The 27,038-nt window shown below is 41.8% G+C and overlaps 1 protein-coding gene across 1 annotated transcript in view; it reads left to right on the top strand.

Annotated features, from left to right (window-relative positions):
• Window positions 1–27,038, top strand: part of kdrl (kinase insert domain receptor like) — a 44,953-nt gene that overhangs the window by 7,370 nt on the left and 10,545 nt on the right. Inside the window, exons 2-25 of the mRNA XM_041944208.1 lie at window positions 47–137; window positions 1,451–1,668; window positions 2,981–3,108; window positions 4,170–4,329; window positions 4,433–4,569; window positions 4,661–4,832; window positions 5,032–5,158; window positions 5,314–5,480; window positions 6,741–6,897; window positions 8,720–8,834; window positions 11,526–11,634; window positions 12,696–12,980; window positions 13,270–13,416; window positions 14,101–14,229; window positions 15,208–15,314; window positions 15,779–15,908; window positions 16,602–16,706; window positions 18,919–19,032; window positions 19,218–19,306; window positions 19,480–19,633; window positions 20,324–20,421; window positions 21,044–21,166; window positions 21,527–21,638; window positions 25,315–25,414. Coding sequence (XP_041800142.1) covers window positions 47–137; window positions 1,451–1,668; window positions 2,981–3,108; window positions 4,170–4,329; window positions 4,433–4,569; window positions 4,661–4,832; window positions 5,032–5,158; window positions 5,314–5,480; window positions 6,741–6,897; window positions 8,720–8,834; window positions 11,526–11,634; window positions 12,696–12,980; window positions 13,270–13,416; window positions 14,101–14,229; window positions 15,208–15,314; window positions 15,779–15,908; window positions 16,602–16,706; window positions 18,919–19,032; window positions 19,218–19,306; window positions 19,480–19,633; window positions 20,324–20,421; window positions 21,044–21,166; window positions 21,527–21,638; window positions 25,315–25,414 — 3,274 coding nt within the window. The remainder of the gene's footprint in view (window positions 1–46; window positions 138–1,450; window positions 1,669–2,980; window positions 3,109–4,169; window positions 4,330–4,432; window positions 4,570–4,660; window positions 4,833–5,031; window positions 5,159–5,313; window positions 5,481–6,740; window positions 6,898–8,719; window positions 8,835–11,525; window positions 11,635–12,695; window positions 12,981–13,269; window positions 13,417–14,100; window positions 14,230–15,207; window positions 15,315–15,778; window positions 15,909–16,601; window positions 16,707–18,918; window positions 19,033–19,217; window positions 19,307–19,479; window positions 19,634–20,323; window positions 20,422–21,043; window positions 21,167–21,526; window positions 21,639–25,314; window positions 25,415–27,038) is intronic.

The raw sequence follows: 27,038 nt of genomic DNA, 5'->3' as shown, positions 1-27,038 counted from the left end.
AGAGCACCATTATTGAGATGCTGTGTGTGTGTTTGTGTGTTGACAGGTCATTTGAAGAGAGAGCAGCTACCCAAGATTCAGCCGTCTGACAATCCTATCATTCTTCAGAAAGATGATGTGTTAAGCCTCAAATGCAGGTATGCAACACACCTGTTTATGTCAATGCCAAGTACTCTAGTACTAGTATATTTCTTGAGTATTTGCTACTCCACTACATTTCAGAGGAAAATATTATACCTTTTTACTCTACTACATTTATCAGTATGTAAGATATTAGAAGTGGCTTCACCTTCAACATTAAAATGCTCCTCACATCTTAATGCATCAGTAACAAAAATCCAACGATATAACATATGATTGTATATTACAGGTGCAATTTTTCTGTATTGAGTATTTTTACCTTTGATCTACCTTCAATTACATTTTGCTAAAAAATACTAGTATTTCTACTCTGTTGATACTTTTTCTTAAGTAAATGCTCTATATACTTATTCCACCACTGCATTTTGCCATTGGTGAATATGTAAATTCCTTGTTAGTGTGACAAAGGTTAGTATCTTGTCACCCAGGAATTCCTAAGCATCATTTTTAATGATAATTAAACAAGTTTATGGCCTTTTCCCTTAATTGGTCAATTATCAGAGGTCAGTCAGGAGGACAGGGGTCTGATTCTTAACTGTCACTGCAGCCATAAAGTTTAGACTCTGAAGACAGAAAGGCCAGGGGGAAAATAGACAGGACATGTCTGAGCCTCAGCGCACTTGCTGGTTACAAAGAAACAGGGACAATCCTGAGCATTGGTTCACAGTTATCAGTCTGTTGCAGTTTCCTTTAGGGGTGGTTGGACCCCAGTGTGCTGCATTCACATTTGTTAAGAATTTAGAGAGTCTTGCATCATTTTGAAGGCCCGCAAGGAATGTTCAAGAACTCATGTCTATCTAATGTAATGCTTCCCTAGAAGGCCATATGCTAAGATGCCTGGCCCATACGGTTCAGTCTTGTTTTCTATCACTGGTTGAGAATTGGAGGTTGCTTGACCCAAAATTCTGCAGGCAAAGGCAGTGGTATGCAAGATATGTTTGATGTTCCTTTGGGATCTCTTTAATGAGAGTTTTAAAATGGATGCTGTGTGGAAAGAATGTGTTAGCTGAGCACATCATTCAAGAGACACATGTTCCCATGTGAAAGTTCAAGTTACTGGATGAGTCAAGATTAACTCAAAATAAACTTAAAACGAACATCAAGTCAAAAAGTCCCAAGGGGAGAAGCAGCCGCTGCCATCCTAGGCTAAAATGTTTGGGAGTTCATTGCCAGCTGTGACACTTTTCCTCAAAATAGACCCACGTTTTGGATCCAGCACTTTGTTTCCACTGAACAGATGAACGGTAATGTGATTAAGCAATATTGTCTTTGGGTTCATCTAACACTGTCCCGCTCTGTGTTCTTTCAGAGGTCACGGCCAGCTGCACTGGACACTTGGTGATCCCCGTCGATCGATCTCATTGGAGGGGGTGAAGGTGGAGCATTGTGATTCCAGACGTCACTCTCACTCACACTGCAGCAAACTGACAGTCACATACTTGACTGCCAATGACACAGGAAGGTACAGCTGTAAATACACCAAAGATGGTTCAGACCACATCGACTCAACCTATGTCTATGTCAAAGGTGAGACATGCAAAGCGCTCTGAACAATTCAGATTATAGGTCTTTTTGGTCATACTTATTATGGAGGTGCACATATTTACCATTAACAAGTTGCTTGTTAGTGTTATAAAGCACTTATCACTGCTTTATTCTGAGGATTAGGGCTATTAAAGGTTAGGTTATTAAGATCATCATGGTGCTGCTAATATGCATGCTAATATGCAGCTACTGAATTTGTGGACCTTGATTGAAAGTACCCCTGTCATTTTTAATCAAAAATAGTCATTGAAAGGAAAGAAGAGAGGAGAAACCTGTGGAGTCTCTGTTGGAGATATGACACTGATTCCTTATTTCCAAAAACTACATTTTGCAACTGTACGGATTATGTATGAATACATTTACTCCTTTCATGCGGGAAGCTGACTTCACACATGTACTCTGACTCAAGTGCAGCAGCTCTCTGTCTCAGAGAGAAAGAGAGGCAGAGGCAGGAAGTGGTTTCTTTGGTTCTATAGTTTCTTCTGGACTTAGAAGGGTGAGCGTGATTGCACGGGAAGCCCTGGTCATTGACTGTGATTTCCTGCTCTAGCTACTGTTTCCCTAAGTCTCCCCTAAAGCGCCACATGGCACCAGTTACAGTTACAGTATCAGTCAAGTCAAGATTGTACCAGGCAGCATAAGGAGAGCAAATTTTAAGTGATAAGTCAGCTTCGGCCCATTTCAGATAGAGAAATTGTGAAATACTGGACTAAGTGGTGTGAAATAGTTATAGACATTGCAGACTAAAATAATGCTGGATGCACTTTGTACCTTCTCTTGTGATTGTGGTTCCCAGTTTGCCTGTCTATCAGCAAACTTGTGACTGTGTTTAGTCTAACACCATCTTTTCAAAGCCCTTCAGCTGTTTATTACATCATTTTCCATGTTTACTCTTCAAATAATAGTTCCTTTATCACACCACTACTGCTTGACCTCACACAAATCGCTGGTGAAGTTCCCACAGTGGCCGTGTGATTCCTGGTTGCCCAGCAGGAAAACCCCACTAGCTTAATTGCTCTGTCTGTGTTCTGCTGCCTTGCTCCGTTTAGAATAAACTGATCCAAGATTTGATCTCTGTTTTGGATGCCCTCTCGTCGCCCTGATTCAACTGCAGTGCTAATCTCAGTTGTAGCAGAAGAGCTTTTTCAGGGCAGCAGCTCTAAAATTGAGTGAATTTGATGCAAATCATGGTTCATGGAGAAAATGTAAGGGGCCACCTCTGCTTGGGAAATGTTATTGCTGACTGACCTTTTTTCAATCACACTTATTATAGAGGGTTTTTTTTGTCCCACAGATCCTGAGCAACCATTTGTACGTCCCTATAATAATGCAGCTTACGTCCTGTTCATCTCCAGGCAGGAGACCAGCCTTGTGGTCCCCTGCCGGACATCCTCTCCTGATACCGTTGTAACGCTGACTGGGGTAAGACCTCACAAAGATGATCATTTCACTGCTTGTGCCTTTCGCTTGTAGGTAAAGTTGTTTTTTTGTCCTCCACATAGTATATGTTCATAGTTTGACATGGACTTTAAAGTAAAGCAAGTTTGCTATAAATACCACAGCAGCCTGTCCTTACATGTCGTGTCTTTGAAAAAAAAAGTGTTTCCACTCTGTGTTTAAGGTGTCTCACTGGTTCTCACACCCTTTGTGTGTTAAATCGCTCTAGCACACAGAAACAGACCAGGGACAGTGGCATGTCTGAGGGAAGCTCAGGGGCGGTGAAAGGAGTCGTTCTGTCTGCTTCCTGTACGAGCAGGAAGGTGCTCCAAGAGTGTTTGTCTCAGAATAGACTCTCAGACTAAAATTAGTCCCCCATCTCTTACAAACATCAGGAAATGCAGTAGAACAACAGTGCGTACTGTGTCCAGTTTCCGGAAACAACAGGTAATTGCAACATTTGATACCAGAATGCAGCAAAAGATGTCGGTGGAGGAGAGTCCCTCAGTGATGATGGTTGCACAATGCTCGTGGTGCCATGCCATCCACAAAAGTGTGTGCTTATTATCATATCCGTAGCATTGATATACGACCATGTGACACAGTGCCTACTGCGGACAAACACATGTCACTCAGATGGCACAGATAGTGGTTGTGTGACCTTCCTGCTCTTGATAAATCTATGGCACTCCTCCTTCCTGCTCCCTTTCCTTCCTTCCTTCCCTTCCCTTGCCTCCTCTCCCAGTCCAAATTCTGGCATAAGAACAAACATCAGCAGGCACGTACATCCTTTTCCGAGTCCGCAATGTTTTGTGCTCCATTGCATAAATGATTGTAGAGGTTACTCTCCACAAAATGATAAAAACAAATTAAACTTCCGCTCTGACAGAGTCTGTCCCCAGCTGAGCCCATCAGAGTGTGAGATACATGTTAAATGAAGTTGAGTGCATTACACTAAAGTCTGTCTGCCTCACTGATCTTTCATGAACATCACAAACATCGCCTGCACTGAATAAACATCTCTGCTCTACTCTCTTTCATCGCAGGTCCCACCTTTACCAGAGAGGATTGTTAAGGAAATGGTGTGGGATCCAATGGTGGGATTCAAGATTCCCTACGATCCCGAAGATTCGTTTTTCTTTCTCACCTGTCACACATTGGTCAACGGCCATGAGTTCAATTCGATGTACATCCCTACCAGATATAGTGAGTCTGTTGTCTTTCTGTCCAAGCTTGGATAGTGAATAAGGTGTTGATTTTTATGTTTCTTGAACACTTCAGTATCCTTATATCTGTCTCTATTTTACAGCACATGTTCTTAATAATGTGAAGATCACCCCTGATCGGGTCAGAGTGTTGGTTGGAGACACCCTCAACCTCAACTGCACTGGTGAGACCACCTATAATGGAAGAATTAACTTTACGTGGGATTTTCCAAGGAAGAAGGTAAGATGAGGATTTACTGTTGACGCTGCTGCATGTAACAAGGGACCCTCAAAGGTTGTAGTGAATTTCACGGAACTTCCTTTGTCTTCAGGAAAATCAACATCACATGAACAAGACCAAAGACAACCCTGCTGCAGTTGTTGTGATGAGCAAGGCTTTAGTCTTGCCAAACATTACCATGGAGGATATGGGGGTGTACCACTGCAGAGCTGAGATTGAACCCACAAAGCATTTGAATGCCTCAGTAAAAGTCCTTGTTTTCGGTAAGTATGCTTTGGATGAGCTCTGAAGTTTATCACAAATTATGAAGATAGAACTAAATGATCACACAAAGAAAGCATTGAAACATCTAAGTTATTGTCTCACTATGGTGATATTGTAAGAATATAGTAACAACTCTACCTTTATGTCTGTTTTCCTCTGGTATGACCTCAAATATCTGTCGTTAATCTTTTCCTCCAGAGCATCCGTTCCTCAATGTCTCCTATAAACATGAGCAGCTTCGTATGGTAACTGTCGAAGAAGGTAGAAAGAAGCTTGTGTTTCAGCCCAAGGTCAACGCTCTGCCACCAGCAAACGTGTTAGGATGGTAAGTAGTGGTTTAGATTATGTATTGAGTGAAGGAGCAGGTACATCAAAGGGTGTGGCAAACACTTAATAAGTCAACTTTCCATTCACTTCTTTTCATTCATTATTATTGTTATCTGTAAGTTAAAAAAAACTTTCTGTGCCTCCGATTGTTAGGTATAAAGATGGGGTCCCTATCGAGAAGAATTCCAGTTACAAGATGTCTAGCTTCAACTTGATCATTACTGACGTGCAGCAGAAGCATGCTGGGGTCTTCACCGTAAGCCTGGGCAACCAAGCGAAGGGCTTGTACAGGAATTTGAGCTACACTCTGGTAGTCAAAGGTAAGTTGTTGCCATGAACCCGATAATGACTGCTGATCCTAAGGAAATGATGCAGTGCCTCGGCTGTGGACTGAGGCTGCCTCAGCACTGTGGCTGCTTTCAGTACAGTTCACTGGACGGCAGGTAGCAGCTCTAGTATGAGAGGAATTTGGGGGCTTGTTGATTCCAGGCCTGGATTGACGTAGCAGGGGCAGCTGTTGTTGATTATTGGGGCTCTTTTGAAGGGGCTTGGCGCAGTGTGTAAATGGCCTGGGCTCTATTCTGCACGCAGACTCCAGCCGCTCCATACCCCCTCTAGTCCCCAGCATTTATTTGCATCCTCACCATGTGTACACACAGTGCAGCTCACATAAACAGCATGTTCTATATAGTATGTGCACAGCTTGAGGAATACAAGGACTGAGCATGTAACTCATTGTTATGGTGACTTTGGAAAGAACACTGATAGCTGTTAACACAAGAGGTTATAAATGTTTTAGCGTCTGAAAACTTGAATGAAGTCTGCTTACTATAGAGAACAGAGAAGTTTACCATGGGGGGTGGCAGAGCTATTTTCATTGCAGTCTTTAAACATTATCTAGGAATCCTAATAGCGTGCCAAAAAGTGGAAAAATCAACCCCCTTCTGGCTTGTAGAAGCTTTATTTATGGTCCTTGACTGTCCCGCTTTGCAAAACTTTAATTTATTGGAACGACAAAAAAAAACACACACACAAACAAGCCAAGGGAAGATAGATTCCTGGTATCAATTAGGGAACTATTTTAAACTTTGTTCATCAGTTGTTTAGAGCAGTCGCAGTGCTCCTGATTATGAATGTGTTCTACGTGATTGTCTGTGTGTGTGTGTGTGTGCACGTGTGTGTGTAGTTTGGCTATTTCAGCTGGTCAAAATTAAGATATATGGCTAAGTGATGTGGACTGCCTCCTGAGGTGGCACTAGGATCTTTGTCTGTTGATTCGCTGACCTGTGCATGGGCCACACTGAGGTCGTTCTTTGACCTACAGCCCCCGGATCATCCTGCCATTCTTCTCGTGCACAGTGTCTAAAGCACAACTGGTGTCAATGGCACCCTTTTCATGGCTATCCATCATGACTGTCACCCCTCATTATAAAGACATTATAAGATTCCACAGTGGGCTGGGATGGTTGATCTAACCTGTTGTCTCTCTCTCTCTCTTTATCTTTTCCCCCTGCATTTTGTGTGTGTGTGTTTGTGTGCGTGTGCACTTGTGTGTGTTTACATGCACTTCTCTCTCACAGTGAAGCCAACTATTTCAGAGGCGGAGCTGGCCTCTGTGGACGTGCAGCCCTACATGTTTGGCAAACAGCATCAGCTAACCTGCACTGCTTATGGGTTGCCCTTGCCAACCATCACTTGGCTCTGGCAGCCGTGTCACTCAGACCCCACACTTAAAGAGTGAGTCACAATCTCGCTATGTTGCAAGTGTCAAAATGTTTAAACTAGAGTTCTGCATTCATGCTCTGTTAACTTCCTCCAGTCTTAAAAATTGAACGCATATCAGTTTTCCTGATTTTAAAACAAATTTCGTCTGTCATGAACACCTAACATAACTTGATTCAAAATCAATTACATGCCACTAGCTACCATGTAGTGGTCCTGCAGTGATTGTGGTATTTCACTCTGTAACCTGTTGTGTACTGTATGTTCTGTTTTAGCTGCCAGTTTACATGAGTTTAAAAGAATCAGGTTACTTTTAACTCTTTGTAAAGACTTAAGTACGGCCACAATACTGAAGTTGCATTCACAAATGCACAGATTTAATTGTAGATAAGTATAGTCAGAGCCGCAAGTCCATCCCGGGGTTCCCACTGTATCAAACAGATCTGCATTGACTGAATTGTCTCCAGCCCAGAATGTGACACATTAATCAAAGAAATGCAGCCCTCGAGAACTGCCCTCTCGCTTTTGGTCAGTGGCTGTGTAGACTGAAGGGGGAACACTGGGGAGATACATTAATCTCAGGTTCCCCCAGCTATTACAGAGCCAAATAGAACTGAATGTATAAGTAACTGTGCAGGAATACCGGCCTGCTAGTGAACCCACAAACAAGATGAACATTCCCTGAGATCCTGGCTCGTCAATGACAGCAGGAGACCTGCGAGTCGTAAGATCAAGAAAACAATGGGCCATTACCCTTTGGTTATCAGGCCCCAACACCATTAACAAAAACAACACTGTGGACTTATGCGCAAGAAAGAGACTAAATTATGTTGCATGTTCGATGGTGTTAATCCACTAGTGCCTCCATTGTCCTATTCATTAAATGATCTCAAACACCCACTCGTACTTGCCAGATTTATGAGAAATAATAGCAGAGTGGTAGTTGGGTCAAAGAAAGCAGCTCTTTCTGCAGGTCTAAAGATAATCAGGTCTGGCACTAGGAACAGTGGCTGGGCTGTGGCAGGCAGCTAATGAGACAGAGGAACAGCTATAGCCTGGTGGGAGGCCAATTGTGCCAAATGTTTGTTTTATGCAGCCCTGACCCTGTAAAGTACCTGTCACTGTAGATCCAACATGTAGCCCTTCAAGATCGTATCTCATCTAAATCTTTGGTAGTTTGGAGAGGAGGGGAAACGCGGAGCGTTTGGAGGGTTTGGAGGCGAGGGAAGCTTGCTTTGTTGAATGTGTAATGAGGCTGATAGTGTAGGGGGCAGAATTATGGGGGTGTCTTTATCGCCAGGTTGAGAAGTTATCAGCTGTCCCTTGTTGACCGCCAAGGTCTTAGGATCAACCTTATCTCCTCTGGCCAGAGCGTGGAGGGGGGGTTTCCTGTACGAGGTGACGCACAGCACAGCCCTTCCTGTCGCTGTTGCTGTTTCCTTCTCTGCCTCTCCTCTCATCAAGCTGATTGTTCTCCACCACGGGCGGTGAAGGGTTTTGGGGGTGGGGGTCAAATCAAGGCTTGTCTAGGTTTTATAACCCAGACAGGCTGGTCTGGACCTGTACTCTACCCAGATCAGTCTCAGTGGTCTGTTGAAATACCCTCAGCCTTTCAGAGGTCTTTTACAATAGGATAGCAAGTTGTACATATATTAGTGTGATCTGAGCAGAATGTGTTGTAGCGTTACACCAGGTTTCCCCATTAAAAACACATGAAAAGGTGCTTTTGTCCTCTGTGTTGTATTGTTTAAGGTTTGACACGTGTATATATGTCTCTACACATACTGACAACGTGACTAGATAGTCAGTTTTATTTCATTTTCACTCTGTTCTGCAGTTGCGTTGCTTACACCAAGCCAGTCCCGGTAATTGTTGATGACAGGAGAAATGACTCCCACAACTGGATTAAGAGCATAAACGTCAAACCTGAACTGGTTAAAGGCAAAAACAAGGTATGTGGTTTGACTTTGTGTGTACTGTTTCCAAGTGTTGTTTTTTAAATGGATGCACTTGTATCTTTGTTTACAGTGCAATGTGGTTGACAATTAGCAGTGACCAGCTCAACAGTAGGATTTATGAGAACTGCATCAAGAAGATGTCAAGAGGTGCACAGAATAGACAACAGCTCAGTCAGATTCAAGTAGAAATCTTCCATGACTGGGGCTTGAAAGTCAGATACAACATCTGAAATCCATAAATCTGACAATTTTCCTCCTGTTGGCAAGGATACAGTGTGTCTCTCCACTGAAAATGATTCATTTTGTCAGCATTAGTTTTGACTTGTGTAACTGTGACCAAAACCCATGAAAAGGCCCTCTGCTGTCCCTTTTAAAGAAATCTGATTTGTTTTCTCAATGCTGCACTTAAAAAGACGTGATTTATTCTCGGAATAAGCTGGGAAAATCACTTGGTTTCATGCATATGATGTGCTACATCTGAAAAAGATGATGCCATATTGATAGATACTGTACATTTGAAACATAGATTAATGAGCAAGCATACCAGTATAACTGCATTAGTTTTGCTTTGGTACAAAGGTCTTCATAAAAGGAGCGAGATCTCTACCAGAGCGTCCCTGGCCTTTGAGCCCCACACTTCTGAAATGGTGCACCCATAACTGACAGACACAATTCATTTCCCTCTGACAAATACATGTAAATAAAGCAGCTTTAGCTTCATGCTAGTCCTTGCCAAATACACATCTTCTACTCTGACATCAGTTAATCTTTTCAGCTGTTGAGACTCTTAGAGCTAAGCCTTATAAACAGTACAAAAGCTATATGGCTTAAGTCATGTGTGTGCCAAGAGCTGAGAGCAAGCTTTTATAGATTCTACCCAACACCATTACCTGTCAAGATGAGCCAATATACACACTGGAGAACAGCTGGAATTGCCTTTTGTTACATAAACATATATTGTTGTAATTGTACGTAATGTAATTATAGAAGTGGGATTTGATCATGAAAACAGTGCATTTGAGTATATAAAAATTGTCTTTGTCACACCTGTGACTTTAAGCAGATTTAATTGTCTTAAACCTGAGAATACTGTTGTCTGCAAAATCAACACAGAGGCATCAATGTGGGCTCTATCAGTCTGTCGTATTTTTTAAGGAAGCATCAAACACACATTGCCACACAATCCCCAAAACATGCCACACAGTGAGGAAACTGTAGACGTTTCTGCAGATGTCCTGTGGGAGCCTGTTACTAAAACTGTTCAAACATAATTAACAGCAGGCCTCCAGTGCCTCGCGAGAGTCTGTCAATAGGATTAGGTTAAAGAAACCCATTACAGCAGGGTCAAATTAGGGCACAAATTCATTGGCATTCAAGTTTTCAGCAGGAGACAGAATCAGTGATCATTCTCGATCTAAACTTTTTTTGTTCACTGTTGTCACCTGTGTTTCTGGTGCATACGTATGTAGGTGATTTATGGACTGTAAAGAAACTCAGAATCATATCAACTCTTTGCTCACCAAGTAATTGTAAATCTAGACGTTTTCACAGGGCATCAGTTCTAATATGTCTCTGACATAAATAGGGAGGGATCACTTATTTACAAGTACTTGCGGCTTACCGCTGGTGCTTTATGAGGGTTAGGACTAAGGGTCAATGATAACAAGCAGCAGTTTAAAAGAAGAGGGATTTGTTGGAAGTGAATTCCTCTCTGTCACCCCACATAAATCGTGTTGGCCCGTGAATAAGAACGTAGTCATGGCCGGGCCTCTGACTGGCTCCCCAAAAGGCCCAGTAGAGAGGAAGACTGGCCCGGGTCATAATAAAAGGAAAACACAGGGGGAAGACATGGGCACAAGGGTCACAGTGCGTCTGGTCAGGTCACCTCTTAGAGACTGAGTGTAATCGTTTAAATGACTGTTTTCAAGCTCGGGTTACATTACGGTGAGTAACAACGTAACATAATACCATAATGCTGCTCCATCAGTGTTTTGACAAACGTCAGAGCAGCGTGGATTGGACAATATGATCTGACTTTTTAACACTTATTCTTTTACAGCCTGAGTGTTTGCGTGGTGAACATGATAAGTACATGGAGGCTGAAATTGTTTCATGGCTACAGCTGTGTGTCTGAGAGTCAACACAATAGGTCCTACAAGCCCAGGAAGTTTAGTCCAGCATACACCCAGACAATACACCCACATCATTCACTCTCTTTGATGTAGCTGACTGCCCCCAAAAAACAGATGTCACTATGAACACTAAACAGAACCCCACACAGTCTGGCCCTCAGCCAAGTTTCACTTATTATTTGTCTATTTAAGCCATTAAAATGTTGTACTGGTGCACAGACAGAATCAAGTGTGGCATTAGAAGTGCTTTCCAGGAAATGGACATTGAGCCCCGGCACTAGATGTATAGCGCAGGTTTGAAGCCACTCAGTGGGTTTTAAACTCCAGATGTATCCTTTCATTAACGCGACACACTGGAGAGTATAAACCAGACCAGGCTTGGTGCAGACCTCTCACCCGCCTGTTAACAGCGACTCACTTCTCTGACAGTGATTGAAACCCCAAGGATAGTCACAGTGGAGTGAGTTGTGATATTAAGCGTTTGTTGTGTATCTCAACCTATTTTATTCTGCTTTCACTAATCAGTAATGATTTCCTTATTCATCCCCATTAGACTGTGAGTACCCTGGTGATAGGAAAGGCTAATTTATCAGGAAATTACTCCTGTGTGGCCCAGAATGAGAATGGCAACAGCAAAATGACGATCCCTTTCTTCGTTGATGGTAAGTGGGTCCCCAGAATACGACAGCTGAAATATCAACATTTAAATTGTAGCTGCTTAAGTGCATGCAGAAACAGTTTTATTGCAATAATTTCAAAGTGCACTCTACCATGCACTGGATTCTTTCAGATGATCTACTGTACACGCACGGTACATGCTGTAATAAATTGCAAGAACAGCGAAGGAATGTGCAGATTGTATTGTGCAATAAAGAAACCAGAGGGGGGCATTAATTGAAACCATCTTCCACTGTAGCTGAGCAGCTTCAGGGCGGAAGAGAGGCAAACTTGTCTTGAGCCATATGGAGTGTTATAATGGCACGCATTTAAAACAGCTCTGAATAACTGCATTCCTACTCCGGTGCCAGCAGGTCATTCCTCTTGTCTCACTGAGCCTTGTGCTATGAGAATTTGCTTTTTTATGTGCCGCTGAGCATTTCCAAATGTTCACTAAATGAATATCCATTGAGACAGTTATGTAATGATAGCGGGGATGAGGTGTCACTGCACACAAAGTGAATCACAGTTCCTTAAAAAATGAGTGAATCACATCTCAGCTGTGAAGGATTGCTCTTGGAGAGGGATGGATGTGGGTGAACCCATAACTGAGGGGGATGCCAAGTACCAGAAATTAGTCTCCCAGAGTGGGAGAATTCCCCAGAGGAATCACGCTCTCTTCCAGAGGTGAGGGGGACGGAGAATAGTGGAATGCTGCTAAAAAAGAGGACAGAATTGTAATAACAGCTGTCCTCTCTTACGGAACACAGAATGCTTTCCAGCAATCTGAATAAACAAGCACAGTCTGGATCCCCTGGGGCCCAGACTCAGCTTCTCTCCAACTGGATGAGTGCAGGAGTGCCATCAGCAATGCTGTCCACCGGCAACGTGCTTCCAATTAACAGTGATGAAACAGGAAATAACGGCAAATTTGACATTCCTGGCCTTGCGACGAGGAGCTTTGTGTCCAAAGCCGTTGTCCAAAATAGGATCTCGGGCCAGCAGGATACGTGTCCCTATTCATGCATGTAAAACAGATGACACGGTCTCTGCTTTGTCACACTAGATCGCTCTGAGGACATTACCGTCGAACCTCTGGCAGCCATCGAGGGGAATGACGTCAATCTGACCTGTCGGGCAGCTCGCTACCTCTACACAGACCTACAGTGGTTGGATTCTTTGAATCAAACGATCACTTCCAACGTATCCAGTCTACAGCTCAGCCGCTACTCCATTTCGCTTTCTCTTCATCTGCATAATGTGTCCCAAAAGAGCACTACAGGTTACAAGTGCCGAGCTTCCAAGCTCAGCAAGGGGGTTGAATTCAAGAGGGCTGCGCTTACTGTGCATGGTAAGTTAGAGGACGACGTGAGAAGCTGATTGCATTTCTACTCTAATTGTTACTGATTGCAACACCATTTCTGTTACTTGATAGTCAGCTGATGTACAGAGATAAAATTAGTCATTCTCTACAAGTGTAGTCATGTGATAGCTGGGCATGCTACTGTAGGGTTAGCACATACGGGAACACAGAAAACAATCTTGCAACACTCAATGAGCCGTGTCTAAACATGATGGTAGTATAACAATACTTGGAACTCAAGCTCAAGCTTTTTTTTTTGTTGTTTCGTTCGGCGCAGCGAGAAAACGCCCCTGGCTGAGTCAGAATCTGACAAATCAAGATGTGAACATTAGCAGCACGTTGACACTGGCTTGCTCCGCTCAAGGAGTTCCTCGTCCTGACATCATGTGGAGCAAAAATGGCATTCGAGTGGAAGAAGGACCAGGTAACCTTAGAATAGTATTCTATGTGCTATGGTAACGTTTTAAATTATTGTGATAATTTTGGTCATCAGTGGCCCAAGGCACAGACTGGATGAAGAGCTGGAAGAGAATGAATGCATTTTGTAATTACATTATAATCACCAGGTGGAGCTATCATTCCCACTGACAGTTTCTCATTGGGTCAGAGGTCAGGCCAACATTTCTTTAGAGAAAATAGTTCTTCATTGGAAGGCATATATTCCCACAGCACAAGTAAATGACATACTATATATGATTCAACATGCAGATGATGCCCCTTCTTAAACTGAATATACATTAAGTTAGTGACTTACACATTTTATTTTAGAAAACATTTGCGCAGTTACTGTGCAACATGTTTATGGTAGAATGTGTTTACATTATCTATTGACATAGTTGCATTCTGGTAGTAATATTTGCATTTACATGCACTCAATACTACCACACCCACAAATAGTGTGAGAAAATAAATATGCTAAATCCCTCCCACAGAAAATATTGTCTCTGGCTTATGGTGTTTGAAGTTTTGCTTGTGTGTTTTGAGGTGTGGTGAAAGCTAGTTTTCAGCCAAATGTCTGAAGAAAGTAGCGTTTCATCAGTTTTTGCACTACTGCCAGTCCTAAGTGTTAAAATCCACACCAGTTTGACTGAGAGGTCATGTGTTGCAGGTATTACACTGGGAGAAGAGGGAGTTCTGACCATCGAGAGGGTGAAGAAAGATGATGAGGGTCTGTACGAGTGTACAGCCAAAAACTCTGAGGGTGTCGCTAAAACAAGTGCTGTTGTTACGGTGCTCGGTAAGTCCTTCAGACTCCTTGTGGTATTAAATACCTGACCATCAAAAAAATCAACAACCCAACCTGTGCCATTTACAATAGTGGTTCATCAGTGTGAAGTGGTGTGTGCTACAGTCAGTCTGGGTACAAATCAGATCAAATACACTTATCATCACTGCATATCCAATCAAAAGGTCTCAGAGACCCTCTTGGCCCTATGTTTTCTTATCACCACTGCAAATAGCTCTGGTCTGACTTCAGCATGAAAAGTCTCCCCTGACAGAAAATCTGTAGCTGCCAGGAATGCCAAGTGAATTCCTTCTTGGGTTTTATGATCAAGGCTCTGGCTGAGGGTCCTTACCTTGAGGACATGACCTCTGTGAAGTGTTAAGAGGTCCACTAATGAGTGCAAAGAGATTGACTGCTGCAACAGCCAAGGGACTGGAAACACAGTGTAGATAATTGCAGTAGAAAAGCTGCCTCTTAACGTGTGTGCCTGTGTACTTGATGATCAGCTTCAGGGTTATCGATATCCATTCCATTTTTACTACAAAGATATTTCAGTAACAAGCTGTATGCCTGTCCTGCTTTGACTGTTTGTTTATGCATGAAATAAGAGCCGGAAAAACTCTGCACGGATTCAAAGGACATTAGCTTACATAGTGTCGACATGGATAGTTAGAAAAAAGTGTTTGGAAGAAAACACTATAGGAAAAAGCGTGGTATGCATGTCCCAAACAAACCAGAAATAAACACCAATGTGTGTTTCCACTTCCTCTTTGTATACAGTTTCTCAGAGACATAGAAAGATAATAAAAGTCTTGGCATCTCCAGTCTAAAAACAGGCTGTCTGTTTGCAAATATGTAGCAGATTGTTTCCTTTTGATCCCAATTCTTCACAAATCTCAGGCAATATAATGTGACAAGTTATGAGATCATGAAAAGTAGATATTTTTGCCAAAGTGGTCTGGTAGTTTACGACAGTTCTTCTCTCTCCAGGAGATGAAGGGAAGCCAAATGTTGAGGTCATCATTTTGGTGTGCACAGGAGCTGCAGCCACGTTCCTCTGGCTCATGCTTATCCTCTTCATCCGCAAGCTTAGGAAGGTAAGGCGTTACATTACTCCTTTTTCTCAGAAACCACATGAGATCGGCATTTGCCAAGATGTGGAAGTTCAAACAGTCAAACAAGCGACATCACATTTGTAAAATTTTTGTGGATCTGTTTCTACGAACTCGGCTCCAATGACTTTATGGAAGCGGCTGACTCATGTCTCTTGTGAAATACAGTTTAATGGAAGGATAAATTTAGCCAATGTTTATGATTTCCACATTTCCTGACAATTGGCAAATGCTGAGCTCATGTTTGTATGTACGGTATGGCCCCAAAGGAGAACATAGTGTGCTCAGACTGTGAGAAAAAACTGTGAGAAAACATTTTTGTGCCTTCGACCATTTTCGCTATTTCCTGATCAATTAAAATGAAAACTCTGCATTGTGCTGTAGTTGTCATTATCAAAAACTTCTTTGTGGTAATAATGAGATTCATATTTGCCCTCTAACATCCCCAGCAACCAGCACACTACAAGATGGGTCCGTCTATTATCATTGACCCTGACGAGTGTCCCCTGGAGGAGCAGAATGATCTTCTTCAGTATGACAGCAGCAAATGGGAGTTTCCCCGAGACCGCCTGCGACTAGGTGAGCACGGCAATGCTACCAGTGCGAGGAATAACGTTTCATGTTTTAGACACATTCAGTTACTCAACCCGCTCTAGATCTAAACTTTAAAGGGGTTTTGTGCATGACTCTCGTAAAGCTGAAATGCATAACTTTCTGCACGTTGTTGTTGACATGATGGTTAAATAACAACATCAGAGTCACACATGTGATAAAATGTCATAATAATAATGAAATATTCTTAATGTGATTTGTTTATGGCTGTGATGAATGGAATGAGGCAGATGAGTTTTCAAAACAAAAGTTATTTTACTCAGCCTTAGATTTACATCAATGTGTGTGGCTTGAGCAGCTTTTATTGAGACTGTCTGCCAGAAAGTCCAACCACACATGACAGTTTGCAGATGACGAAAAATTATTATTTTTTTATGGTTAAAAGCTTATTTTAAAAGTGGTTCATGGTATGAATATATACATTAAGGTACATGGAATGGGAGCCACCCCCTCATTACTTACCATTGACCTGCGCTGTCATCCAGTCTTAAATGACTGATACATACTCATAGGAAATCTGTCTGGTGATCAGAGCCCAAGCATGTTGTTTTAATTACAGACCCATTGCCTGACAGACAGGGAACCCAGTCTGATTTTTGGCCCGAGGAACAGGAAGCTCTAATGTCGTCCCACTTATCAAATGCCTTCTTCCTTTGCCAGGCAAAACTCTTGGCCACGGAGCTTTTGGAAAAGTGGTGGAGGCCTCTGCCTTTGGGATCGACAAGCTCTCAACCTGCAAGACTGTTGCTGTGAAAATGCTTAAAGGTAGGTTTTGAAAAAACTGTGCACTTGTACACAAAACCTACAGGTCTTCTTCACACGACGGTGGGCCCCTCTAGTTCACACCACTCATGATAGACCGGCCAGCATAAACACAGTATTTAAATCAAATGAATAACAGCCATCTGCCTTTTCTGCAGAGGGTTTTTTTCTGGTGCACATTACAGACTCGTAAGCTACAGCATCACATGTGCCAGCAATTAATGTTTGTGTGAAAGCAAAGCATGCGATATCTGTTCCACGCAAAGTGCAGTTAGAGGTAAAGGCTAAGACCTCCAACCCCGTACTTGATGAAGGCGAAAAAAGACACTCGTATGATATTCAAGTACAGAATAAGCAATAAAAATATGTTTATATTTGACACGTTGTAGAGATTCTAACATTTGGAAACTATCCTCTGTCTCCAGGCTTGATTTTTAAGAGGAATTATTTACAATCCCATTCCAAAGTCTTTCCAAATATTCACAATAAAACATAAATGTTGAATCAGAATGAAAACAGGAAAACCAGCAAGCTAATAAAAAGAAGTTTGACTACAGATGTTCAGCTATTTCATTCACCACAGCTTTATGTGTGAAAGACATCTCATTTTCAAAAAATCAAGCTTTTTGGGTTTTGTTTTGTTTTTTTTGCATTACTAGAGAAGCAAACTGCAGATCTATGGTGATATGGGGATGAAAAGTGGGTCTGTTGGTTAGAAGTAGTATTAGTCACTGTCATGCTGTTTATCATGTCTCAGCATAAATCACTGGCTCTCTACGAGGAGCAGACTCTCTGGCTGTTGTTGGTTGTAGGTCAAACTTAATGGAAAGCAGCAGGTCTCCTCAAATTGACCGTGGTTTAGCTAGAGACTCCCTGGCTGCTTAAGCGTCTACCCCATAAATATCTGCTGGGTCAAAGAAACATAAAACAACCTCTAAGTCTTTATTTTCATAATTCAAGGTGAAGATAAGGTATGTAATGTGAGCATTTCTCTAATTGTGTTGGCATTTATCTTTGAGGAAGTCCTCCATCAAAAGCCGTTTCTTATCTCTGGGCCTAAAGTAATATTATTATTTTTCCATCATATTTAATGAACTCTCAAAATTAAATTCCCCAGTAATCCAGCCACCAGGGTTCAGTTTTTTTCTCGTTTTCTTCTTGAAATGTAAGGCAAGGCGGAAAAAAGTATATTATATTGTGTTATTAACATTTCATATATTATTGTCATACTGTATGAGATGCATGAGATTTTAATGTTGATAAATGAAACAAACAAAAGGAATGCTTATGGTACCTGGTCGACCTCACCTGTGCGCTGTGTTTGGTTGGGAGCCATACATCAACTGGCCAAAGGTTGCAGCCCAGAAACATAGATAGATAGAAATACTTTATTTATCCCAAGCTGGGAAAATGCAGCTCAACCACAGCAAAATAAGAAGAAAATATGACTATACAGACAGAGGGCAGGGTCTCTGATGATAACTACACCACCACATACTTCAAGTGGGTCATAACCACAAGCAAGTATACAATTAAGACAAACATCAAACAGTGGCGGGCTCCACCACAACATCACCAACAATCAAAAATTAAGTACAACAACATGAAATGCTAATGACACACCTATCATATCCAAGGATTTGTTGAAAAGAGCTATACAGGAAGGTATAAAGGATCTCTAGTCCGCAAAGGCGGGACCCTGTATCTCCGTCGTGATGGTAACAACTTGTATTCACAATAGAGAGGATGTGAGACATCACTGAAGATTTTAACTCTTTCCTCACCACTCAGGACGAACTAAGCAGTGTCATACTGTTTTGTTGTTGACCTGCAACTTACTGGACATATTAGTCTTAATAAGTCTTGCAAAATAAAAACAATACATAGTTAAACTACCATGTGTTTCATTCCAAACCTTTAAGTGAGATTTTCACTGGTAAAATTTGTACTATTGAGAATACTTCCTGCTGAGAAGGGCTCATTTTGCTTAATAAGGTCTTCCATCTACATTAAAATGAAAATCTCTTTCTTATTATTTTTTAAAGAGCTTCAAGATTTCAAGCAGTCATTATCCCTGGAATGATCTTAAAACAAAATTAAAGGACTTAAACTCAAAATGTCATTTTGTGTAAAAATTTCTATCCTTTTAGTCAGTATGTTTAATGACATCTGAACCAATGCTGAACGAGTTCTACATGTGTTTGCATTGTTACAGGAGGCGCTACGTCAAATGAGCGGAAAGCTCTGATGTCAGAGTTGAAGATCCTGATCCACATTGGCCATCACCTGAATGTGGTCAACCTGCTAGGAGCCTGCACAAAACCTGGAGGTGAGCTTTATTAGTGTTTTGATATTTGGGATATATATATATATATATATAGAGAGAGAGAAAATATAACTAAATTACTGCTTGATTGCCTGTTAAATTGTCAGTCTATCTGACTTTCTGGCCTGTCCTTATTGTGAACTGTCACATGCCGTAGGAATAAGAATAAGAAATATACCTCTTAACAGGCCCACTGATGATGATTGTGGAGTTCTGCAAATATGGAAACTTGTCCAACTATTTGAGAAGCAAGAGAGACGACTTTATCGTCTACAAGGTGAGTCACGAGCTGCATGATTTAAAACGCTTTCTCGTTCTGGCTGCGAGCTTGTTCGCAGTGTGAGCAGGGAGTGACTGTTTTGACAGCCATGTACTGTAGGAAAGCCCCATCCACATCAGCAGCGGTGTTTAACCTCATCTCGCTTAACTTGACATATGTGTGCTGCTCAGAGCCAGGACGGTAAGATGGTGTCGTCTGGATCGGGCTGCGAGCTGAGCGAGCTGATGAAGCGCCGCCTGGAGAGCGTGGCCAGCACCGGAAGCTCAGCCAGCTCTGGCTTCATCGAAGATAAGAGCTACTGCGACTCAGAGGAAGAGGAAGAAGGTAAAGGCCAAGCACGTCTTGCTTCCCCTCAACCCCCGCACACCTCCTACCTCTGCTCCACCCCTCCTGCCCAGCAACGAAAGCTCCCCTCAAATTGTTTACTTGCCTGAGTCTGATGGGACGTTTCCTCCTCCTGTTCAGCAGTACAATCACTGCAGCAGGAGCCACTGTAACCCCACTGAGTCTGGGGAGGCATCTGTTTATTTCCTGTCCTGACCTGAGTATTGCTCCGCTCTCTGGCTCAAGCTGAGGCACGGCACCCTGGCCATGTTGTTCCCGATGTGTTATTTCTGGTTTGATTAGCTGTTTACTCAGGTGGGCCAGTGGAAGGACTCCTTGTGAGTTCCTCTCTCAGACCCCTGACCGGCACACTGGGCCCATTATCACACGTTTCACCTGACGCCTGAAAAATAGGAGAATTTGTGATTTGTTTTTATCTCTCTCCTGTAAAAGATGTTTTAAAGACAGAGAGTGTAGGAAGACTGGTTGTTAATAGGATGAGTTTTAGGCCAAGGCTTTGCACTTGCAGTTTCCCCATGAGGAACATCACTGTTTCATCTTACCCGATTTATCTGACAGGCGGAGAGAGTTGCTGATTACAGTGATTATTTTCCTAAATATAAAGGCCATATACGTCCAGATTGAAAAATCACTCTCACTGGGAAAGCATTATGTTCTTTTGTTTCACAGAATCTGAGGATTTATACAAGAGAGTCCTGACATTGGAAGATTTAATTTGCTACAGCTTCCAAGTTGCAAAAGGCATGGAGTTCTTGGCTTCACGAAAGGTACATTATTTTATTTTTTTATTTATGTTGGAATGTTTTTTTTAAAAGACCATGTTATTTTGATTTAGATTTGGACACATTTTACTCAGTGCAGTGAAGGATCATTGTGTTCATCAGTGTTTAGCTGATGAGTTTAAACCTGATTTGCATGCAAAGTACTCATAGGAGCTGTCAAGTCTTATAAAGTTCATGCACCGTAGATGAATGAATGTACAGCAAATGACAACTTCAAAGATTTGACTTCTCCTAAATTTAAGTGTGATCCATTGTGCTTCTACTATGACCCACATTATTAACCATTAATTTGTTTGTTGTGTTATCTTGCCCCCGTTACTCCAGTGTTTGTAAATCAGCGCAGAACTCATTCATTTTTCAAGTCATTCATAATTTTGGGGAGGCCGGATGGGACTGATTAGAGAATGAAGCCATTGTTGTAAATGACCCATTACAGACCATTTCTTAGCCTGGATATGGAACACATCATCTCCTATTGTAATATCACTGATGACTTGACCATGTGTTGCCGTTTACAGGACGTAGAGCACCATTGTGAGGTCAATTACATGCAGAAAACTAATGCGGCATTAGATAAGATTTTGTTTTTTACCTCTTTTTCCATCAGTGCATCCATCGTGATTTGGCTGCACGAAACATCCTGCTTTCTGAGAATAATGTTGTGAAGATTTGTGATTTTGGACTTGCCAGAGACATCTACAAAGACCCAGATTATGTGCGGAAAGGAGATGTAAGTTAACTAAAGTCTAGGATTGTCTTCCAGTTGTCTGATATTTACAGTCTTACAGAAAACAATGTTCAAAAGCATTTTCATTAATATAAAACATGCAAAACAGTAAACTTTGCAGAAAAAGGAGCATTGAATAAATAGTTGTTCTTTGGAATGTCACAAAATATAATTGAGGTCAGTGTATTTGTCTGAATGCTAGATAAAGGGAATGTGTTTAGGAGACTAAGTTAGGCTTAGCTAATTAAGCAGCACCTGTTCACACAGTGTAAACTGCCTGGCTCTCTGCAGATGTAATTACTGAGATGTCCACCCAGGTGAGATAAGGGACTGAACGACTTTTCTATCTCAACACCTGCACAGGCTAGACTGCCACTCAAGTGGATGGCACCTGAGGCCATTTTTGACAAGATCTACACAACTCAGAGTGATGTTTGGTCCTTTGGTGTTCTCATGTGGGAGATCTTCTCTCTGGGTAAGTGTCACGGCTCAGCATCGACCACTTCTGCCTTTACTGTTCATACTGTTCCACCCAAAGTACCGCAAACTACTTTTCAAGGAACTGAAAGTTTCCTTCAGCATGAGGTGAACAGAGAAACCACGTTTATCCAAAAATCACACATCCAAATTTATGCAGAACTGAAACAAATTCATAAGTTAATTTAAAGTGCACCTGTCTGTAGTTAAAGGGTACCTTTTTCCTAGTGTAAGGCCCTATGATTTCCACAATGCAGAAAACATGGATTTGATAATAAAAATGGAATCAGCTGCACACGGAATATCACAGAAAGTGCCAAAATGTGCATGCAATTTACAAAAATCTGTGTTTTCCTAACTGAGCTGTTAAAAAAAACTGCTATGTTGGTGTTGAAGGCTTCGTGTCTGTATGCACGAAGTCAGATAATCTGTTGGAAAAAAATCTGTCTGTTTCTGGTCAAGCATTCTAAACAAGAAGGAGCGCTGCCTGAATATGAGAGTAGCCTCCGTCAGACCCACTTACCCAGTCTGCAGAGGAGCCATTTGATTAAAATGCAATTGTGTTACATCAAATTCATTGAGATTAATTATATTCATTATATTTGCTTCACCCACTTCATGATTACAGACTCTTTCTGGTGACTAAATGTGCTTGAATCGTAAAACACAGAATTTTGGAAAATATATAAATTTAGTTCACTTTTACTGGTAATTTGTGTTTATTTGTAACATCCCCACATATGCATAAAGGCTGGCATCTCAAACATGAGGTTCTCTTATCAGAGATGTCCAGTGAGAGCTTAGTGGACCCGCTCGGTGCCTCTCAGCTCTACGGCCTCACCAGATGCACAGGGTAATAACTGTCTTCTTCCACTGTGTAATTGTGCCTTTGGGACAAAGGGCCTGGGCTTGCATTGTCAGCCTGAGAGAAGCGTTTTCATGCCGCTCGCGCAAAAACCTTTAGTGAAGTTGGGCTGTGATTTTTAGCACAGGCATGGGACATTAAAACGAGAGAACACCTCCTTTTTAAGTAACCCGTTTCTTCCCAGCTGGCAACTCAAACTCACTGTAACCAAGCAGTGTAAAAGTGTGCCCCTGCTGTGAAACCACTGTAGCCTTTACGACGACATTGTGTGTCGGCCCATGATTGCCTGTGCACTGTGGCACAGAGCTCACCACACGTTTCTATAGCAAGACTCAACGTGAAATATTGTATGTTTAAATGTCACCATGGGAAGCAGGGCAAACATAAGAGTTGGATGCATTGCTATTCTGTACTTTCTGACCGTGCTGCTGTTGAATCATTGCCATACCATGTCGTCAGCTGAAAGAAAAGTGTGTCAAATTGCATATTCTTTTAAATGTAAAGCACACTGACGTCATTATGACACGTTGCCTTTTGTCACTCCTTCTTTTTCTTGTACTCTTTCTCCCTCTTCTTCACTCTTGACACTTTCTCACCACATTTTCCGTTAAAGAAACACTTACACATCTGGGTGGTGTTAGCGGGGCCTCAGAAAAATAAATCAGGAAACAAGGATACAAAACGACCCCAAAAAAAAAACTGGCAAAGACGTGAGCTTTGCAACACGATCATGTTTGGAGGTCAAAAGTTTCAGGGTTGCCCAAGTGTGTTTTTCAGGTCGCTCTGTGAACTAAAAGTGTGTCAGTAATGTTTTTGTGGGTTTAAATATCCAAAGCTTGTTAGTACACTGTTGAACCAGGCCTGCAGCCATGCTAGATGTATCATTATCTGTAAAATGCATTGTCTATTGTCTTTATTGTCTTTGTACTGTTTTCAATTAAATGTAGGTCAAAAGTGATTAGCAAATGGCCATATTCTGTTTTATTTATGTTTTACAAGGCGTTCTAGCTTTTTCGGAATCGGGGTTGTACATTTCGTTGCAATTTACATTTTTTTGGGTCTTTCATAGTACTTTGTAAAAAATACATTTATTCTCAATGATTAGGGTAATGATAGTCAAATATCGACCATGAGAATAGTGACAGTTGGGATTTTAAGTGTTTTTGTTTGTTTGTTTTCTGCACAAGTCACAGATTGTGTTGCTTTTGCACTTAGCTTCATTTCTTTATTTGCTCCATCCTCCACACTTCTCTAATCCTCGCTGGCAGTGTTTGAGAAGAGAGCGTTTTGCCTGCTGAGTTTTGTTGACTGGCTCAGATCGTGTTTTTTTGGTCATTTTCACTTGATTTTTTTGGGCTTCTTTCATGGGTAAGTAGGCTTCATAGTTAATTGGCTTCTTTTTTTTGTTTTAGTTATGTTTAAGTGTGCACAGGGTGTTTTTATTTTGAAAATTTACTAGATTCTGCACACCGTTCGTGTGTCTGTCTGGCTCGATCTGCTCTGTGCACATTGACACGTCGTCCGTCAAAAATAGAGTATAGATATGCTTCTGTGATGCTTCCGAAACGGAGACGTTACGCGCCTGCTGGAAACTAGAATGGCTGCAATTCGCTCCATCATACACCTAGATGTTCCTGAAACGTGAACTTTAGGTACCCAATGAAAAATTGGGTTTAGAGGTGTTCAAACACCTTCAGCCAAACTGAATCTGTGGTTTTCCTTTAAATGTAGAAAAACCGCAAAGATGATATATTTAAGTGTGTGTGGATTCAAGCAAATAAAAATATTGTTTAATGACTCAGGAAATTGTGTCAATAACAAAGACCTGGCTTTATTTTACAAAACTAGCATAATTGGATATTGGATAGATGTCAGTTCAGTGTATGACTGTCTATGAATGTTTTCACAGGGCTCGAACATGAATAAGGCTTTGGCTCTAAATTCAGATTTTACTACCAACTTTGTGGTTCAAAAGCAAATAAAATTAGTGCTGGTTCTGGTTGGTGAGTGATACATCTGACAGATTCATGACACAGCAATCCAAATATAACAGCATTGCACATTTACTGTGTGTCATGAGTGGACCACAGTTACGTCACCCAGCCAGATCTAATCAAAAAGCCACAAACATGCATGTATACAGCAGCTGTTATACAATCTGCAAGAGCTCGTAAACAAATCTCCAAGATGTTTTTATGTAGATTACTGGAGTTGGAAAGCCGCACGCTCTCACCAGTAAAGGGAGTTTAATGTTCCCAGTATGGAATCAAGAATGCAGCAGAGACTGGGCAGGTGTTGTCTTTGTAACTGCATAATAATCCTTTAAAACCTAAACATGACAATCACTCAGTCTGTTCATCATATTGATATCATCTGAATGTAGTAAAGAATGTGAGCTTTTGTTGTTTTTCTCCACTCCGCAGACACTTTTCCATGAAATACTGTACGTGTCAGTAGTTTGAAGTGCACATAGCGAGAACCAGCTTTATGAATAATGGCACCCTGAGGATTTACTGGAGCCTTTAAAATACCTCGACAGTTTATTCAAGTATTAACACTGTATGGAAAACTGCGGTAATTATGTGACTGAGCACAGACTACTAACTTCACTTTCTCAGAAATATTCTTATTTTTTGCTTTTTACAATGCTCATATCATGTAACCTCACATAATAATGTAAACGGCAACATATGTCATACTTCCACGTTTCAGGACACATGCAAAGCCATACGGATGGACTATGTATGGCCTTTTTTTATGTTCAACAAATCACTCTCTAATGAACCTCTGCCCCTCTCTCCCCTCCCAGGTGCCTCCCCATACCCTGGCGTCCAAATTGATGAAGAGTTTTGCTGCAGGCTGAAAGAGGGGACCAGGATGAGAGCACCAGAATACTCCTCTTCTGAAATGTGAGAATTCCTATTAACTATCCGAGCCTGTAAATCTGTCTTACGAACATTTGTTATTGTTTGTATCCCGTGAGAAAACAAAAATACGCCTGAGTTTAATCAATAAGAACAAGGGCCTGATACGCCACTAAACAGTTGTTCTATTTAAATCTTCGCGACTTTCCTGTTGTTAGAGAAGTCTTGTTTTTCCCAGCCAACAGCTCCACACCCTTAGCTGTATGTTCTCCTCACAGAGGGCAAGAAAATGAAGGCAGCAAGAAAAAAACTCCCACATCAATGTACCACTAAGAGGAGGCATTGTGTTTTCCTCCCCCTTTGTGGTTGCACCGGCAGGTCAGGGGTGCCTGATAAGAATTATGGATAATCCTGCTCTGACTGTTGCAGGAGGAAACATTAGCTGCTGATTAACTCTGCAGCGGCAAGCTTGAGGCTCTGAAGCATTTTGCAGCTGACAGTGGCACAGATGTAACTGAGTACCACGATTAAATGCAATGTCTGGAGTCCGAGTTCCCCCAGTGACAAAAGCCAGAGGTTGAAGATTTTTTTAAGCAGGGGATGGTGGATGGTGATAGCTATACAAACTTTTTTTAGTAATAAGAATACTTACACTCTTCAGTCCAATGTGCAGCTGCTTCAGACCCAGCAATCACAGTCTGCAACTGAGTCTCACTCCCAACATATGTCCATATGTTGTGTCTGGTTTTAATTTAAAATGACTCATATAGTCCACAAATCGTATTTGTTTTGAAAGCATAATGCTGCACTTGGGCTTAATAGTGATGTGATATCAAAAGGTTGAGAGTTTTAAAGCAGCCTGTGCCAAGTAAAGCTAACTGAATGAATTCATCTGCTTTGCAAAGGAGACAGTGATTGGAAATGATACACAAAATCTAATCCAGACTGTAGTTTTCAGTCAGAAAAAAAGGATCTGTAGATGCAGACCTACTGGTGCCAAGAATCTCTCGTACTTTCCATCTCTGTACAGCCAGTTCATTGACAAATAGAACATCCAGTTTTTATATTTTGCGTGCTTATGGAAGTGAGGCCTGCCACTAATTTAAAACTAAGATAAAACCCGCTGATATCAGTTTAAATGGGATGCACAGTAATGCACTCAGAGTCAGCGGGGTGAATTGCACTGATCCCCTGCAGAGGTCTGCAGTTGATCAAATGTGTCTGCGAGCACAGGTTTTAAAGCCTTGACCCTAACCCCCGAACTCATAATATATGAGTGATGGAAAGCACACGAGGTTCCTGGCGGTGTTGAGCAATTAATTTGTGCCACTGCCGCACTGATTCATCGGGAATGTTTTCTGTTAATAAGATCCCCCATCCTGATGCATTGCAGAGGAATTTAGCGGATGCAGCTCAGAGAGTGGGAGGACAACAAATAGGATGCTCACTTCCCATTCTACCACACTTGCCCAACCGGACAAAGTATCTCCATTCTACAGATTCCCCCCTTCCCCCTCAGAAACACCACACTCCCTCAAGACCCCAAACATGCAGGGTAGGCTATTTATTCTCATTGCAGACCAGGCAGGAAATGTGGTTTAAGTTGTGAAATCATACAATGTGTCTACCCCACCCCCACCCCCCCCACCCCCCACTCAATGATATGCAT

This window comes from Chelmon rostratus, chromosome 9 (assembly GCF_017976325.1).
Source record: "Chelmon rostratus isolate fCheRos1 chromosome 9, fCheRos1.pri, whole genome shotgun sequence".
Lineage (NCBI taxonomy): Eukaryota > Metazoa > Chordata > Actinopteri > Chaetodontiformes > Chaetodontidae > Chelmon > Chelmon rostratus.
The sequence above is the reverse complement of the archived record's forward strand: the minus strand, read 5'-3'. Positions and strand labels throughout refer to the sequence as shown.